The sequence below is a fragment of the Leucopleurus acutus genome (genome assembly GCF_964270905.1).
Source record: "Leucopleurus acutus genome assembly, chromosome: 16".
NCBI lineage: Eukaryota > Metazoa > Chordata > Mammalia > Artiodactyla > Delphinidae > Leucopleurus > Leucopleurus acutus.
In genome coordinates, this window is record NC_139158.1 from 54,196,081 (window position 1) to 54,213,102 (window position 17,022).

The following is a 17,022-nucleotide window of genomic DNA, read 5'->3' on the forward strand; positions in this document are numbered from 1 at the left end:
ACTCACAAAAGAGAAAGGATCTAGAGTTCACTTAGATGTTATTCCCCAGCAAGGCAGAAACACATTTTCCTCTGGGTTGCTATTGTTGGTAAGAGGATTCTAGAATTCTTAGTCTCAGCTCTTTTTCAGGTAACAAAACTGAAATTCTTTTTCAGTTTCTCCACAGTTCAATAAAAAGGGAGGTATCAAAAGTCACTTCTGTGCCTTCTCTGCACAGGTAAAATACTCTGTAGCATCACCAAGGAAGGAGTTACTGTGCAATGGTGGTATTTGAAAATCACCCTTCTGCTCATAAAAGCTGCATTGATCTCACTCACATATGTATTTCTTTTCACCACAAAACAATGCTTAACTTCTCCAGTTCTTCCCATTTTCTTTTATTCAACCAAGCGATCTTCAGGTAAACACACAGCAAATCCTTTGAGATTAGAAAATATTGGAATTTTCTCCTGGGCCTATTTTCTTATTTTTGTTTAGCTCACCCTTTGATTGTCATGAGGTTTGCAGTCTGATTCATTTCAGGGCCTTGATGTTGAAACATCATTATTGTCATGCCTCCTAATATTGACAAGACAAATGTGCTAGTGAGGACAGTAGGTTTACTGGTGAAGCCAAGTGACTGAGCAATGTTTAAGTAAGTCAGTAGTAAGATTTCTTTAGAGGAGAACATTTTATCAAATTGGTATGTACAGGCCAGATGGGCTTCAGAAGATCCTAATTTCCAAGGCAGTCTATGACGAACAAACTTCAGGGCTCCCTGTTTGATTCCCATGCCAGGAAATCCTGCCTGTAAATGATTCAGAAAAGCTGATAAAGTTTTCCATGGATTTGACTGAATTACAGCACAGGGAACCCTGCGAAGAGGAGAGGCAGAAAGACAGCATCTCAGAGGATGGAGGAGGGAAAAGGGTAGACCTGAAGTGAGCAAAGCACAAGCACGTCAGCTACAAATTGTGTACACATGCAAGATGAACTTGTGAACACACGTCCAACTTGGCAGATGTTTAAAGATTGGGTATTTATAATGTGCTCCTGAAACATCTTACTGAAATGATGATGATTTAAGTGACTTTGATTTAGAATTAGACTTTTAAGAATTTTTAAAAGCATTTCCAATATTATCTACCAAAAACCAAATGCAGCTTCATGGAGATAGGATTCTCCATAAACTGACGTCTTGTGTTTCTGAATGTTGCCTCCAATCTTTTCTCTACCTCTTTGCCTTGCAACAATTGAAGCAGCTGGGGGCTGGAGCTCACTTTATTAGTGATTCAAAACACACCCTTGGAAACTAAGCTGGCTTTTTTTTTGTCCATCCAGGTGGGAAGCGTGTTCCAGCAAATGGGAACAACACTTAAGAAAGTTCTCAAACAGCTAATGCTTTAAGAGCTCAACTTCAACAAATCTTCTACCAGCCATCTCGGCAACAAAAGACCAGGGTAACCTGGTAAGAGAACTAAGCCTTCCATATAAAGACAAAGATAAAACAGCTCAGCAGCCGAGATTCGACATCTTTAAAAATGCCTTTTCAATCTTTAACTTTTGTCTGGTTGGTTGTCTAGCAACCAAGTGCCGAAAAGAAACTCCACCCAAAACAAAGTGAAACAATGCAGACACTTATTTAGGAGTGTGTGTGTATTAAGGTTCTCAGGGTGCAAAGATAGAAACTTGCTTTCAGACAATTAAAACAGAACAAGTCCTGATTGTAGATGGCAGGAAAGGAAGTTTGGAGTGAGGAAAAAGCAACTCGAAAATGTGTAATGTGGGATGAGGGTATAGTTTCCACACACCGGGCTAAAGCAAGGTTTACACTCTTAAGTAATAAAAACAAACCATTAAGCTCGGCCCAGCACTGTCAGGAAGTATAAAACAGTTCTTGAAACTTTGCAGTGACTATACAAAGCTTTTCATAAACTCTGTTTCCTGATCTTCATTAAATGTTCACATCAAGTTGCCATGGTGCAATTAGCTTGCCTCCTGAAATCAATAAAGAATCAACAATTTGGAAATAGTTGTACAGTAAAATAGTTCAATAATTATTCTCTCATCGTGTTGTGGCCAAGCAGTTCCAGTGTAAATGCAGACCAGATGAGAGCCTGTTCCTCACGAGGGGAGCTTTCAGCAATGGGCGGTTTGCAGAGAGAGCTGCTCATCGGCACGCACTGCAGCGAGAATGCAGTCCTGGCACTGCTTGGAGTGTGGCCCAGAAGGCAGGGCAAACATGGGCTGGAAGTGGCGTTCAAGTCAATATCTGGCACACTGCTCACGCACCTCAGAAGGACTCAGTCCAAAGTGTGGAGACCTAAACGAAATGATAGACCCAATGGATACAAAATTAGGCACCCTACACTCAGCATTTGGACCCCAGACAGGAACAAACCAAGATTTTTTTTCCCCTGGGGTATATATATCTGCAAGAGAAAACATAGGTATATCTATCTATCTATCTATCTATCTATCTATATATCTGTGTAAGTATATCTATATCGATATATGTCTATGTTATATATGTATATAAAGAGTGTATTTGAGGTTAGGATTCATTCATTTCAGCATTTCTTCAACAAATATTCAAATCTGAGTTGCTTGTAAGAAACCTTCAAAGTGCTCCCTTAGAAAGTAAAATGAGGCTACTAAACAGATGACCTTCCTAAGATGTTTTGCTACAAAAGAGGGGCCAAGACAAAGTTCTTTCTTTGCTGACCCCCTTTGCAGATGGAAGTCAATTCCTTTAACTTTTTCTAGTCAGAGCCCATTCACTTCAGCACCTTCTTCGAAGCCAACCGTGGCATCACAAATTCCAATATCCATTAAATCAAATGTCAAATACTAGCTTGGGAAGCTTTATATCACCCTCTAGGCTCAATGGTGCTGTAGAGTGAACTGTCTTAGAACTTGAAAAAAAAATAAAGCATCATTTTTAGTATAAACAAATGCTTCAAATGTATGACATCTATTTGCTGCCTTCAAAGGGAAAACTTTTAACTCAGAAGCTTGGCACTAAGATCACACGGGATCAACTCAGTGGACTGACTTAAGTGTTAAAACTTTTTAAAAGTACGTTAAGGGCTTGCACCTGCTCCCCCATCCACATAGATGTACTGACACGTATTTGACTAAACTGACTACATACATGCCCAAGCAAGCAAGCTGAGCAGATTTTACAAGATAAGCAACCAAGTGTTTTCATGTCTGAGGGTGGCTAGAACACAAAATTGCCAGTCATCTTGTGGGGGAAAAGAATGCCTTTGAAAAAAATATGTAGGGCATCATTTCAGATAAAATGTATCCAAATGCCATCTTGTATACAGGTTTTGTTGTTTTGTTTTGTTTTTCCTTTTAGTGCTATTTCTTAGCAAGGGGCCTAAACTTAGTCCCGCTTTCTGCTGTTGTGATTGAGAATTCTTACAGCCTTGCTACCCAATGTGTAAGACCTTAAGCCGGTGGGTAAAGGCAGCTACACCTGGGAATGTGTTGGAAATGCAGAATCTCAGGCCCCACCCCAGACTCATGGCAACAGAACCTATGTTATAACATGATCCCAAGGGGTCTGTATACACATCAAGGCTGCATTCTCCTGGAGCTAGTATTGGTGATTCGCATGCACATTAAAATCTAAAAGTTTTATTTAGAGCATTGGTCCCCCAAGTTAGGTAGAAGTTCACTCTGAAGTTTGCAGGGCAGGGAAACAGTGAGAAAACTCTGCCATGGAGAAAACCATAAGGCTATAATTTATGTCAGTGGGGTGCAGGCAAGAGGAAAAGCAATTTACCTGAGTGAAGCAGACCTGCATTAATCCCATCTCACCCTACCTGCCCCCTGCAAAAAATAAAGCAGAAAAGGAATAGAATAGTGCCAGGGCAGTCCTACTTCTTTGTGATTGCCTATCCATGTCACACTTATTTCTACACTTAAATTGTTCTTTACTGCAACGCTAGGTTCCTTTTGCCTTATAACAGACTGGGGGGCTGTGGCATCTAACACTCCATGAATCAATATTTTAACATTAATATGACTCTAGAATAGAAATACACTATTTTAAAAAGTGCTGTGAAATGCACAAATGATTTTTCCACCTCCAATAAAAAGCTGAGGAAAAAGATATGGAACACTTAGATTATCCAGTAATGATGTAGCCTGCTACCTAGACCAGACTGATAGATCATCTCTCCACTCTTGGCCTCCTGAGGTACAATTTAAAGCAGCAAACGGAGTAGAAATTACGCAAATTGGAAGCACAGAGAAATTTGTAAACGACTCATCTTCTTCCCCAATTTTGAAGGCGAAAAATGAACAGAGCAATCTGGACCTGCCATACAGGTTAAAACCATGCCAGGGAGGTGCACACAGCCCAGACAAGCACAAAACGAGATGACACAACTTAATTTTGAAAGGTGATCTCCCCAAATTCAGAAACTTACTACATTTTTTGAAAAGCCAACTCTAAAAAGATTCAAAGTTTCCTATAGAATAGTGACTGAAAACTGAAGACATTCAGTGCCATGGGGTTAGTTATGACACTTTTTTTCTCAGAATGAAGAATGTGAGACAAAACATCTATAGGAATGTAGAATATATGTAAGAATATTATGTTTCTCAAATGAGCTGCCAAGAGGGTCAGAGTCCTCAACTATTAAAAAATCTCTGAAATTAAACTGAAAATGCCGTCATCTATATATATGTAATACTAATCACATATATCTTCATATGTATATTTATACATATTACATATATGTCTATATATATTTACACATATATTTATATGTATTCACACATATATTTGTATATTTACCCATATATTTGTGTATATATTTATATATATTCACATATATATGTCTATATATATTTACACATATATTTATATGTATTCACACATATATTTGTATGTATATTTACACATATATTTGTGTATTTATATATATTCACATATATATGTCTATATATATTTACACATATATATTATGCACGAACCATTTGAGAACCGTTTGAGAAAAGAACATTTGAGAATCATTTTAACCGAGAAAATCAGACCCAATGAAGCAGAGAAATAAAAAGGGACGGAACTGCCAAATGTATGGAAATTCTTGTGCTGTACTTTTACAACTCTTATCTAGAGTATTTGGAGATGAGAAAACGTGGGTTATTATTTTTTAAGATGTTACGACTGTGCAGCCTGCCCCTCACACCCATGGCAAGAGAGGGTGAAGAATGCCAAGGGACAAAGACGATCCCGCCCTCCACAGGGGTGTCTAACACCAATGATACATAAAGAGCAATAGAATAGGGATAAAAAGAAACTAAAAGATTTTAACAGTGGAAGGAATAAAAGATAACTTGTACTAATTTTTTAGAAAAGTATGATCTACGTAATCTCAAAACGAGGGTTAAATCTATCACACCCAAAATATAACCCAAAATGTAACAGGGTCATTGCAAGTTAATTCCTGGGAAGAATCTGACGATAACACTCTGTTCCTTTACTAACACACTTTTTTTCAGCCACATCAAGGAAGGGCTAGGAAAGGAAATTAGAACTAGGCCTCACCAATCACAGCAGGATCAGAGGTGACACAAAGTCCTAGAAATTGACCTTAGAATACTTCCAGTAAAATTGTGGGGTTGTGGGTCCCCTGGCCATACAAGCATACCCACCGAACCCTTCCTTGGGTCTGATTTCAACCCAGAGCACAGAAGCCCTGCCACTGGTATGTGTTCATTCTGAGCGGCCTAATTCGACTTCATTCTGCTTGGGCTTCAGTCCAACTGGCAGATGTCCTTGTAGAAGCTTGATCTCAGACACTTTCCCTTTCTAATTTTTTGGCACCATTGCCTCTACTGCATGGGATATCATCTCTGAAACTTTATCTTGGGTTCCCCAGGTTTGGCTTGATTTTTGTTGCTTCGGTTTTCTCTTAAATCTTCCTGCCCCAAAGAGGTTCATGTGAAATACTAAATCATTGATTAATTCCTAGGAATTAGCCAATGACTTGCCTGCAAATTTCCAACTATTCCTTGCCTTCTCCCTACCTCCCTCCAAAATGAGTAGCCTCAGAAGCAAAAATGCAAACACAAGGTAATCTTTGTGAACGCTGTACAAATGCACCATTTTCTCTTACAGGTTGGCCTTTATAGAATGAAATGCCAGAGCTTTGATATTTATTATCTGAAATAGGTTTAACATTTGGAGAAATGTGTTCAAACACATAACCTTGGAAAGAAAAGCAAGCTGATGGAACAGAGAACAGGGGTAGGCAGAAAACAATTTTGCTGTGGAGAGGCAGTTAGAAAATTGAGTCCTTTTGAGCATAAAGAGCTCTTAGGTGAGGTAAAAGTAAAATACAAATCAATTTTCAACTCTTCATGAGGGCCACTAGATATCAATTTTAAATATACATGACCACAATATCAATAATGACGAAATCTTATGTTTTATTTAATACTTTGGCCAGACCAGCCCCTTTGAAGGGGTCACTAGTTTAGGAAAGAAGAACAGCAAACCATCATTCACTTTCCTGCAGGTTCATCTTTTCTTAATTATTTCTATTGGTCCTGCTTTACTCTTTCTGCAAACTAAGGGGTGGGGGGTTTCTATATTCGATCAGCAATGTCTGGTTCTTATCCAAATATTCCACCTAATAAGGATGTAAGTTCTCATGGACTGGACAACCACTCTGCAACATTCCTGAGAATTGAATAATATAATAATCTTGAAAGTCAGCAGAGTGGATTATCCACTTTTTTTTTTTTTTCTGGACATGAACTTGTGACCTTAACAGTAGCACTGCAAAAAAAAAAGCAAATGTGCTAAGCACTTTGCCAGAGTAACCTTCCATGTAGACTTTTCATCTTAAATACACACGACTGAAAACAACTACAATTTTTGGAAAATTATGTACAAACCCAATACTTCTTTTGATTACATATAAATACAAATTAGCTATTTTTCCTAAAAAGTGGTTATAATAGTAAATAAATACAAAATAAATCTGACCATTATACTTCATGTGCTGGGGTTGAACCCATATAAAATGTACAACTAAATACATTTTAAAATCTTTAAGGAATAATTCTCTGATTAAAATATTTGTTTTCCCAACTTCTTTTTGTAGATATAAATATATTTTCAAAATAGCTGTTTTTTTTTTCTCCATTCCATTCCATAAATAAAGTCTTCATTGGGAAATATTAAAGTGTCAACTTGATTTTTTTTTTTTGCTTTTTTCTAAAATATATATATATATATTTATTTATTTTATTTTATTTTGCTGTGCTAACGACACCCACAACCCTCGACAACCATGTCCTGATAGTTCTTTAATACCACCTTTTCATTCTCGTCAAGGTACAGCATGGAGATGGCACTGAGTTCTGTTGGGACACAGCACGCCTTGGGAATCTTAGAGTTAACTGAGTTGACCAGCGTCTGGACGATGGCGTGGTTTGTGGAGTTCAGGTGATCAGCCAGGGGGAAAGGGCACTCCCCGTGGCAGTAAAAGGCATGATACCCCGGGGGGGCGACGATCCAGTCATTCCACCCCACGTCACTGAAGTCCACGTACAAAGGGTGTCTCTTACAACTGGACTTGAGGCGTTTCCGCTGTTTGTGTTTTGCCTGACGCTTTTCTCTTTGGTGGAGAGGGTGTCCTTTCCCATCGTGGCCAAAAGTGACCAGCAAAGGCCTTCTCTGTGACCAGCTGTGCTTGTCTTGGTGCAAAGACCTGCTAATCCGCACGTGCCTCTTGGAGACCCCGTGGCTGTTCTCTGGGTGGGCCACCTCCACCACAAACCCGTAGTTGGCGAGCCCCTGCGCTGTCCACCTCATCACGGCAGGGGTGACATCAAAGCTCTCCCACCTGCTGGCATTCTGAGTCACCAACCTGGTGTCCAGAAGTCTGGTCACGGGGAACTTGGAGTTGGCTGTGGCAGGTTTTATAATTTCATAAATATTAATTCGGTGATGGAAACTGCTATTGTTTTCCAAAGTTTCCTGCATCTGTTCCCGAAAGACCTGAAGTTCTGCTGAGGTGATAAACTCCTCAGTGGGGATAGAAGTTAAATTAAAGAAGAATCTACGGGTTGTTTTTCCACTTATTTCTGGCAATTCTTCCAAAGATTCTAATTTAATGGAAAAAAGTAGAAAAAAAGAAAAATCATTCAGTAAGGCAAGTATGACAATTTGATTGTATATAAGGATTTATATACATCACTTCAGGGTTTGATTTAACACATGTAAAAATCTGCAGCCAGAAAGTTAAAATTTGCCCTTTAGATAAAGAAATGATCCTCCCTTTTCTACACATTTATGTCAATATACACACCATGAAACAAAATTTCACAATTCACTGTTACGTGTTTAATCTAATACGTGAATACTGCTTCCAGGTGGCTATAATGATGGGGGAAATGGTGAAGCATTTCTTTGGAATTCACAGACTTTAGGGCAAAAAAAAAAAAAAGTCAGCACTATAGTTAATAGAGGTCTAATGAGTGAGGATTTGAGGAAATTATTGCATTTCTTAAAAAGAAAAAGGCTTTAATGTCAATCCCTTAAGCAGTATTCTAAAACATTACTCTGCAATTTAGATGATTTACAAATCTCGATATACAGATTTCAGTTTCCTAATTAAAGACTCTGAAACTCAACATCAACGATGACATTTTGCAAAGTACACCCTACTATTTTACTCAAAAGTCCAGAGACAAAGGCATTTACAGGGATCTACTTCTTTGGAAACGTAAGGGTGGTACTAGGACACTGTAGTAATTAAGGCTGGATGATTTCAAGAGAAATCACTTCCCAACTTTGTCTCTTCTCTCACCTCTTTATGACCTCAAAAGCAAAATCTCATTGCAGATGCTTTTGGGAAAAAAAAAATAATTCTCTTCTGTTTGTAATTCCTTTATCTTTAAAAAAAAATAAACCATATTAAAATTATACACCTACCCAATAATAGGCTACAGGATACAGATAAATCTCCCCCAAATTTATAAAAATCTACAGAAATGTCATTATTGACATTCATGATGTAAGGGATAATCTAATTACAGAATAATCATTTTATATCTATTATCATTATTTTAAAATAGTCATTCAAGTGGGCTATTCATAAAAGTTCTTCCTGATTTAAAATTCCAGAATTTCAATTTTAAGGAGTACTGCTTGTCAAGCAAACAATAAAATATAACATAGCACCTTGAATGTATAGTCTGCAAATCATCAAAGGTGCACATTATTATTAAATTGATAGTAAACAGCACTAGAATTTGGGATATTTGGGTTTACTTTCTTCTAGCTTTACCACATCCTGTTATTTCACTGTCAACAAATTTTACCTGCTTCATTCAGGATCCAACCTGAGTGCTAACAAAATCTATTTGGCCCTGTCATCACCATAAGAGGAAACCATATTTTCATTAATTTTCTGGTTGTATTTCTCCTGAACCAAACGGCTATTCATTGTTCACAAAATTTAGACATTTTAGCAAAGGATAATCACTTCAGATCGCTCACTCAAAGATTCTACCTGTGTAAACCTTCATCATCAAAGCAACAGTCATCACTGCAAGCTAAGGTCAACAGGGGTGGTTTATACCAAATTATGGAGGAATGCTTTAATGGGACGTTTCTCAAACTTCAACCTCTGTGCAAAACACCTATAGGACACCTTAACTGTTCAAATGCAGATTCTGATTCAGTGGGTAAGTCTGGGGTAGGGCCTGAGATACAGCATTTCTAGCAGCTCCGAGGTGAGGTAATGCTGGAAGCTGGTGAACTGCCCTTCGAGGCTAAAGGTTTTAAAGAACGTTTTTCACATGCAAGTATAAATTGCCAGGAACTTTTTTTTTTTTTTTTTTTTGCAGTACGCGTGCCTCTCACTGTTGCGGCCTCTCCCGTTGCCGAGCACAGGCTCCGGACGCGCAGGCTCAGCGGCCGTGGCTCACAGGCCCAGCCGCTCCGCGGCATGTGGGATCTTCCCGGACCGGGGCACGAAACCGTGTCCCCTGCATCGGCAGGCAGACTCTCAACCACTGCGCCACCAGGGAAGCCCCAGGAACATATTTTAAAGTGCCTTTTTGTTAAATAATATAGAAATGAATAGAAGAACCATTAGCGTTGGCCAAGGAGTAAGACTTGAGGCCAGGGGTGAGCAGCCAGACTCATAACAGAAATATCTAAATCTCCTCTCCTTGGACAGGGAGACCATCAGGCCAAGAAGGGAGTCCCCCACGGTCCCCTCAAGCCTGCTAACCGGTACCCGTACGGATACCTTTGGGGAGCCGCTCTAAACCCCGCTGCTGGCTAATGGTACTTCTGGCCAGGCACTATTTTTAAAATAATCCTCCCACCAATCAACCAGAGCTCTCCTCTGTGGCTCCAACAAGTATCAAGGGTTGTGTTTAGCCCCTTCTTTCCTTTCCTCCCTGCAATTCAGGAGCCCTCTGATGTTTCCCCTGAAGGCATTCTTTCAGCAGAGAAGCCACCAGCTACCAGAGAAAAGAAGAGTGACCTAAAAATCTGCACACCCATCAGACACAATGACACAAAGCCAAGGCCTGGACCCGGGCAACTGACTTCGCTGCTCCCGGCACACCTAAAAGCGCTCTTTCTTCTTTTAAGGAGAGGAAGAAACGGCACATTATCCAGGGCCTTTGGGGAACAGCTGTATTAACAAAGGTGCCCAGAGAAATCATACACACACACACACACACACACACACACACACACACAGAGACACACACAGCCAGGAGGAGGATGAAGGAACAATCTCCCAGGTAAGCACGAGAGACAAGTAAATGAAGTAAAGAGGATGGGTATAAAAGGGGCATTAAATAGAACAATAACCCTCCAAAAGACTAATATGAGACTGAATTATACAAAACTACCACCATTCAACTGGATTTAACCTATAAAAAAGCAGTTTCATGTGCTTCAAAATCTCATTGGAGGTAAGTGGCCAAAAGGATAATCACTTAGCAAAGGAAAAAATTACACTATTAAACATTAACAAGTAATGTGAAGATTCCTCTCCAACTGTGCAGTTTCATCTCAGTCAGCCTAATCCCTGAAGGACCACTATCCCTCCTTAATACAAAGGCCTCCATGACAAGATCCCTGACTGCAGACTCTGGTCACAGAGATAAGTCAGAAAGTCATAGGAACCCCCAAACCCAGGAAAACAACTGACCAAGGTTAGGGTACCTACTACCCTCTCCTTTGATCTTCAAGGGAACATGAAATTTTTCTAGAAGGCAGAAAAAAATCTGAACGTTTTGAAATGAAGTAAAGAATCTGCAAATCACCACAAGCCTAGGGATTCTGAAAATATGGAGTATTTACCTAAGTAGGTAATGTATGCTTTTCTGGAGGTATATACAATTATTAATTCTCTGTAAATAACCCTTATTGAATAAGCTGCACTTGCCAAGGGATCTGAGGATTCCAGCCTATCTTAGACATGGGTTCTTGAACCTCTAAGTTCTTATCCAAATAGATGGAGCTATGGCTACAAAAATGTGGGAAAGTAAAGAAAAATAAGGCAACAATGACATTTGACCTCTCCTCCAAAAAGTGAAGTTCTAACTTAATCATCTACGCTGTCAATTATTCATCTACATTCAAAAAGACAAGATTGAATTCCCTCAGCTAGCCTAGGTCCACTTTGGCCTCCTCTTCCCTAGACCAGGGGAGAATAGGACATAAAGAAACAAGTCATCACGATAATGACAGCAAGTGTGCTGAATGGTTGTTTGTGCCAGGTCTGGCACTAAGAGCTTTATATGAATTACCTTATGACAAATCAGTTAGAGAGGAACTGTTACTAGCTCCATTTTGTAAATGAAATAGTTGGAGCTCAGAGAGGTTATGTGATTTTCCTAAGGTCACAGAGCTAGTAAACTAAGAACATAGCTATGAACTTGAGTCTACTGCAGCTCCCAAGTTTCTGGCCACTAGACGGCACCATCTAACATAGGGGAGGAGTCAAAAACTCAAGCAAAAGTCAAAACCATTAGAGGCAGATTTATATTTAACACAGTGATAACGGTAGGGCAAGTTCTGTCCCAGTTAAAGGGATAGAAATGGTGGAAGAAGCAGACAGAACAGAAAAGTAAAGCAGAAAGGTAAAGTGGCAGGGGCCACTGGGACATACAGATCTTGTGTGGAACCACTGATATTTTGTGACTGCCTGTTTGTCCTACAGTATGATGAGGACAAGTTTTGATGGGTTTTAGCAAAAAGTGAGTTGTCATTACATTTTGAGAATTTTGCAACACTCTTTAGACAAAAAATGTCCATTAAGAAAACAACAATAAAAACCTGGGAATGTTCTAGTAAATCAGTAAGGTTGGAAATCACTGCCCTGAAATAAAATGAAAGTAGTGGAGAATAATAAATAAAATTTTCCAAAATATAAAATAATGGTTAGAGAATTGATGTATCAAGGAGAAAAACAACGATAAAATACAAAAGGTTAAAATGAATCAGTTAAAAAAACAAAGACAACAAAGGAGATGGCAGCTAAAAGAAAGAGCATGGTCGTTGTCACCAACCCTGATTTGGCCTCTACCCACTCTCTTAGCTCCAACACCTTTGGAATGATCCAGGGCCCTCTTATTGTTGCTTATTTGGTGAAACACACAAAGGGAAAGTCTTAAAAAGACAAAATAGCTCAATGAGGAGGGATCAAGGGGGAACAGAGGAACCACTAAAAACGAGGCAAAATGGAAAACATAAGTGCAAGAACTATCTCTGGGCACCAAAGCCTCAATCTCTATGAGCATTTCCAAATAGAATACCTGTTCTACCTAAAGGGGGCCTTTCACAATCACAATGAAATACCTGGGGACACTAGGGAAGCACCCCAAGTGAGCACTGGTTTGGGGGGGTGTATGTGTCCAAATCCTTTGGTTGCACTGGGAATTTGTGATACCAGTGCTCCATCACAGAGCAGTGGTTGTTTCTTGAACTTTACTTTTAAATGAATATTTTCAAGAAAATTACATTTGTGGGAACGGGGTTAATCTCTATTTCAAAGCTTCAGTCATAGAGGCAAATAATTCAGTTATTTTGGGCAAAAAGAGAACTGTGTCCTTCAGAGTCTGGAGAGCGAGCGCGTGGTCCTTCCATATTCCAATCTGACAGGAAAGAATGAAGATTTTTTGCAAGGCCAATCAAGTCAACCAATTTCAATGTGTTTTTAACTACAAGCAAAATACAAAACACTGTTTCCAGTTGAAGAAGTGATTTTTCTATCCTCAGTGGCAGTTCCGAAGCACTTTTTAACAACTTTGAAAAAAGAAAAATTTTCCAGCGCTTGGGCTCTCCCAAATAAAAGCCACTGGAGAAAGGACTAGACAAAGCTTAATAGGAGAAATCACAACTGATAATTTCTGTGTCAGATCACCTATGATGTAGACCCATTGTCTTCACACATTGGTTGAAAGAATGCCATCATGATACTTCTTGTCTTGTATTTCGCCAAATCACCCAGATCCCACCCGCAAATAAAACCAACAGGTAATTCTTATAATCAGGTCCTTTACCAAAAAAACATCCACAAAGGCTCTAGGAACCAAATTCTGCTCTTAAACCTGCAGCCTTAATCACATGGTTTATTAAAAGATTTTTTAGTGCCATGCATGGATGTTTTATAAACAAGGATATTTACAAAAACCAAATTCTGGTTTACGTAAAAATGAAACGGTCTTCAAAAAAGGGCAATTTGTAGCTTAATGATTATATGCTAGTCTTAAGAAGAAAAGGAATGGGTTTGTTGAAATTTGGGGCAAACATTACATAGCTTTTTTTTTATTATCTAATTTCATAAAGATCTGAAGTTATTATTGCAACTTGATTTTAAGCAAGTTGGTAACTTCTGCACTATTTGGTGCATAACATTTACACGTTTAAAGACATAAATTCTGACTTATAAACTCAAGCATGCTCTTTAAGTTAAAATTATACACTCCAATAAGTTCTAGACTGTTTAGTTTTGGTCGAGCCACTTCCAGAGGAAGGAGAAATATGCAGACTTCACTGATGGAATCCTCATGCAACTGAACGTTTTTAGGTGTCAAATGCCTTAAATGATCTATCTTCCTTTAAAGTTCTAAGAGACACACACAGTGCCTTCTTGGCCTTAAAAATAAAGTTCAGAATGGTTTCCATGCTATATCTCCAGGAGAGGTGGCTGAAATAGCAATTCTTATTACTTTTCTATCCAGAGAAACAATTCTAATCAGCAGCAGCTGGGAATGATGAGCTGGATCTATAATCTCCCCAAGGTGGTGATGACCGAATGTACAGGAACAAGAACATTTCTGCATGACAACAGACAACTTCTGCTTTCAGTGGATGAATCCTGAAGGAGTAAAATGAGATCTTATTTCCTTTCAAATATGATTTCTGCTAGCAGACAGCACCTCACTTAGAAATATGCTGAAAAATGAATTGATTTTTCAATTCATGTCCCCTTCACTATGTATAGCTGCCTTGATGAAGTCCCTTTTGTTATGTGACCGGCCTTTAGGACCCCTTCCCACTATTGACTGCTGTTCTCACAAGTATAAGTTCTCCTTCACACTGGCAGAAAAGGCCTGGCTGTGACACTACTGATTTGTTTATATCAGAGGGTAGATTTCCACTTGAAATTGACCACCTCAGCAAGGCAAGGCAAGAAAACCAGAACAATATCCCAGTTCCCTGATATCCTACAAGTGGCTGCTCTGTGATATACATCTTTGGACCATTCTCTAGAACTTGAACGAACCTGAGCTCGTTTAGAATGTGTTAAGCCAAAGGAGCATTTAAAAGTGTAGAAAAAGAATTGAAGTGGAAAATATTTTTGACCAATTGCCCTAAGAACTTGGGTACAACAGATCTCACTAGCTGCTCTAAGACATTTCAAATCCACTAAATGCCTTTCTGATGAAACAAGTATAAACATCCTACCTTAAAAGAACCACATCCAGTATCATAAAAGAAAAAAAAAAACCCACATTTCAGTGCACATGAAGGAAAACAGGCAGTTGCTGCAAAAGCTTTTATCTGAAGGCTAGCCTTGTCTCTACTCCGGAGTTCATCTCAGATTTAAGCACAAGACAAGAAAGTCATTGTGGAAACAATAAGATTGATTGTGGAATTGATCTCCCACGAGGATTAGATAGGGATTTGAAATCTTCCAAACCAGATCCAGATCTACTGTAAATTAGAAAGACATTGGAGCCCTGGGCTTTGATTTTTCAATACTATCTCTGAAAATTCTGCCCTTGGCTCTGTCATGCTTGAAACCCCGGCTTAAGCAAGAGAAGCAGATTTATAGAGCAAAGGCTTCCAAACAGACCTAAAGAGATCCCAATCTGCCCCCCTCCTCATTCTTCTACTATGGAATTCTTGCACGTTTAGCTGACTAGGGGCAAGCCTTTTGCCCTCATCTTCCCCATCACTTGATTTCTCTCCAGTTCCTGGAGGAGGAGTCGCTCTTCTGGCTGCAAGCCAGGAAAAGGGTGCAGCTTTACCAAAGGGGAATCCCTGGCTCTCCCGCCACACAGGCAGTGAGTGAATGTCAGGTTCGTAAAGGTTCTTACAGAGGCAAACATGGAAACGTCTGCAGCGCCCCGGCCAAGCTGCCCTTCCAGGGACGCCTGCTGTCTGCCCACTGTGGGGCGCTTGGATGGACGACTCCCCGCCCCCGTCTCCGCCCCCGCGCCCCGGCTCCAAGCCTCACCTTCGTGGTGGAAGCTGCGCACGGTGTTGGCGAGGCTGGCTGCCCTCTCCAGCCGGTGGTCCGGGGCGGGCGCGCCAGGCTGGCCCGAGTGCCGGCGGTACAAGTCCAGCATGTAGGGGGGCACCACGGCACCCCTGCTGGGGGTGGGTCTCTGCTTCAGGCCGAACATGCTAAGCAACCGCAACTCGAACTCACTCAGGACGTCGTCCGAGGGCTGGGACGAAGACCGGCCAGCAGACACCGCGAACTTCCTCCGGCCCAGCTCGGGAATGAGGCCGGCCGCAACGCCCAGGAGGACCTGGGGAAGCAGCAACGCTAGAAGACAGCGGGTCCCGGCCACCATGGTCGACCTGAGGACAGGGCCGACGTGAGTCACGGAGTTCTCCGCCCAGCCCTACCCCCTTCCGCCCCCGCGGTCCCGGCTCCCGCTCGGTCCCCTTGCTTCCTCCTCCAGGGTGCCCACCCGGCTGACAACACTCGCGGAGACACTTCAGAGGAGCTGAAGCTCAAACGTTTAGGAGAATGGAAGACCCTTAGTTCCTGAGCCAGATGGATTTCACCCTCCCATTCCATTCTCAATCCGTCTGACAAAATTTGACCCCCACCCCCCACCCCGCGTCAGTGACTGTCACCTTTTCTTTCTGTGACACGCTGACAGCCTGTGCAGGGAACCTGGGGAAACCACCGTTTGGTCTCACACCCCTCCGTCCCCTAAACTAACCCAATCACACAGCGCTCGCTGGCATATAAACACAAATGGTGCATGTGACTTCCTTAGAGGCACTGTATAGAACTTCCTGATACACACACACGGTCTATAACTTCCAGAGCCAGTAAACTCAGGGGCACAACTTCCGAAGTCACTTGCAACCTGTGGCCCACGTCTCTAACCTCAGAGGTGTCAGGGCAGGCCACTCCATCTCCGAACCCCCTCCCCCCAATGCAGTCAAGATACGCAGGTATCTTCATAGGATTACGTAGATGGCTAATATCTATTAATTCCCGTGTCAGCACAAGGTGGCACGAGAGAACTGCCCCCTCGCATTCCTGGAAACAAACAGGGAGAATCCCAACTTCTAATATTTTCCCAAATGGGACGCAGCTCTGAGTACAGAGAGCAGGTCTCCCGGAGAAACTTGAAAAAGTCAGAAGGGATCGCCACGGCAAGGCGTACAGGTTGGCAGCTAACGGGTGAAATCCAGGGGCCACCCTCTCCAAGGGATTTCTTTGCCTTAAAAATAAAATCATCTAAGTGTTAACAGCCCTAATAAAATGCCGAAAAGAAGGGAGGGAGGAG

At 40.9% G+C, this 17,022-nt stretch overlaps 1 protein-coding gene and 1 long non-coding RNA gene across 2 annotated transcripts in view; one reads left to right on the forward strand and one right to left on the reverse strand.

Annotated features, from left to right (window-relative positions):
* The window catches only part of LOC309973468, a 470,361-nt gene that overhangs the window by 289,892 nt on the left and 163,447 nt on the right, over positions 1 to 17,022 (forward strand). The window lies entirely within an intron of this gene.
* On the reverse strand, positions 6,975 to 16,075 carry BMP2 (bone morphogenetic protein 2). The gene is made up of 2 exons (XM_082857284.1): positions 15,726 to 16,075; positions 6,975 to 8,115 (listed from the first exon to the last, which is right to left on the reverse strand). Exons 1-2 carry the CDS (start codon positions 16,066 to 16,068, stop codon positions 7,271 to 7,273), a joined length of 1,188 nt encoding a protein of 395 aa, XP_082713410.1. The 5' UTR covers positions 16,069 to 16,075; the 3' UTR covers positions 6,975 to 7,270.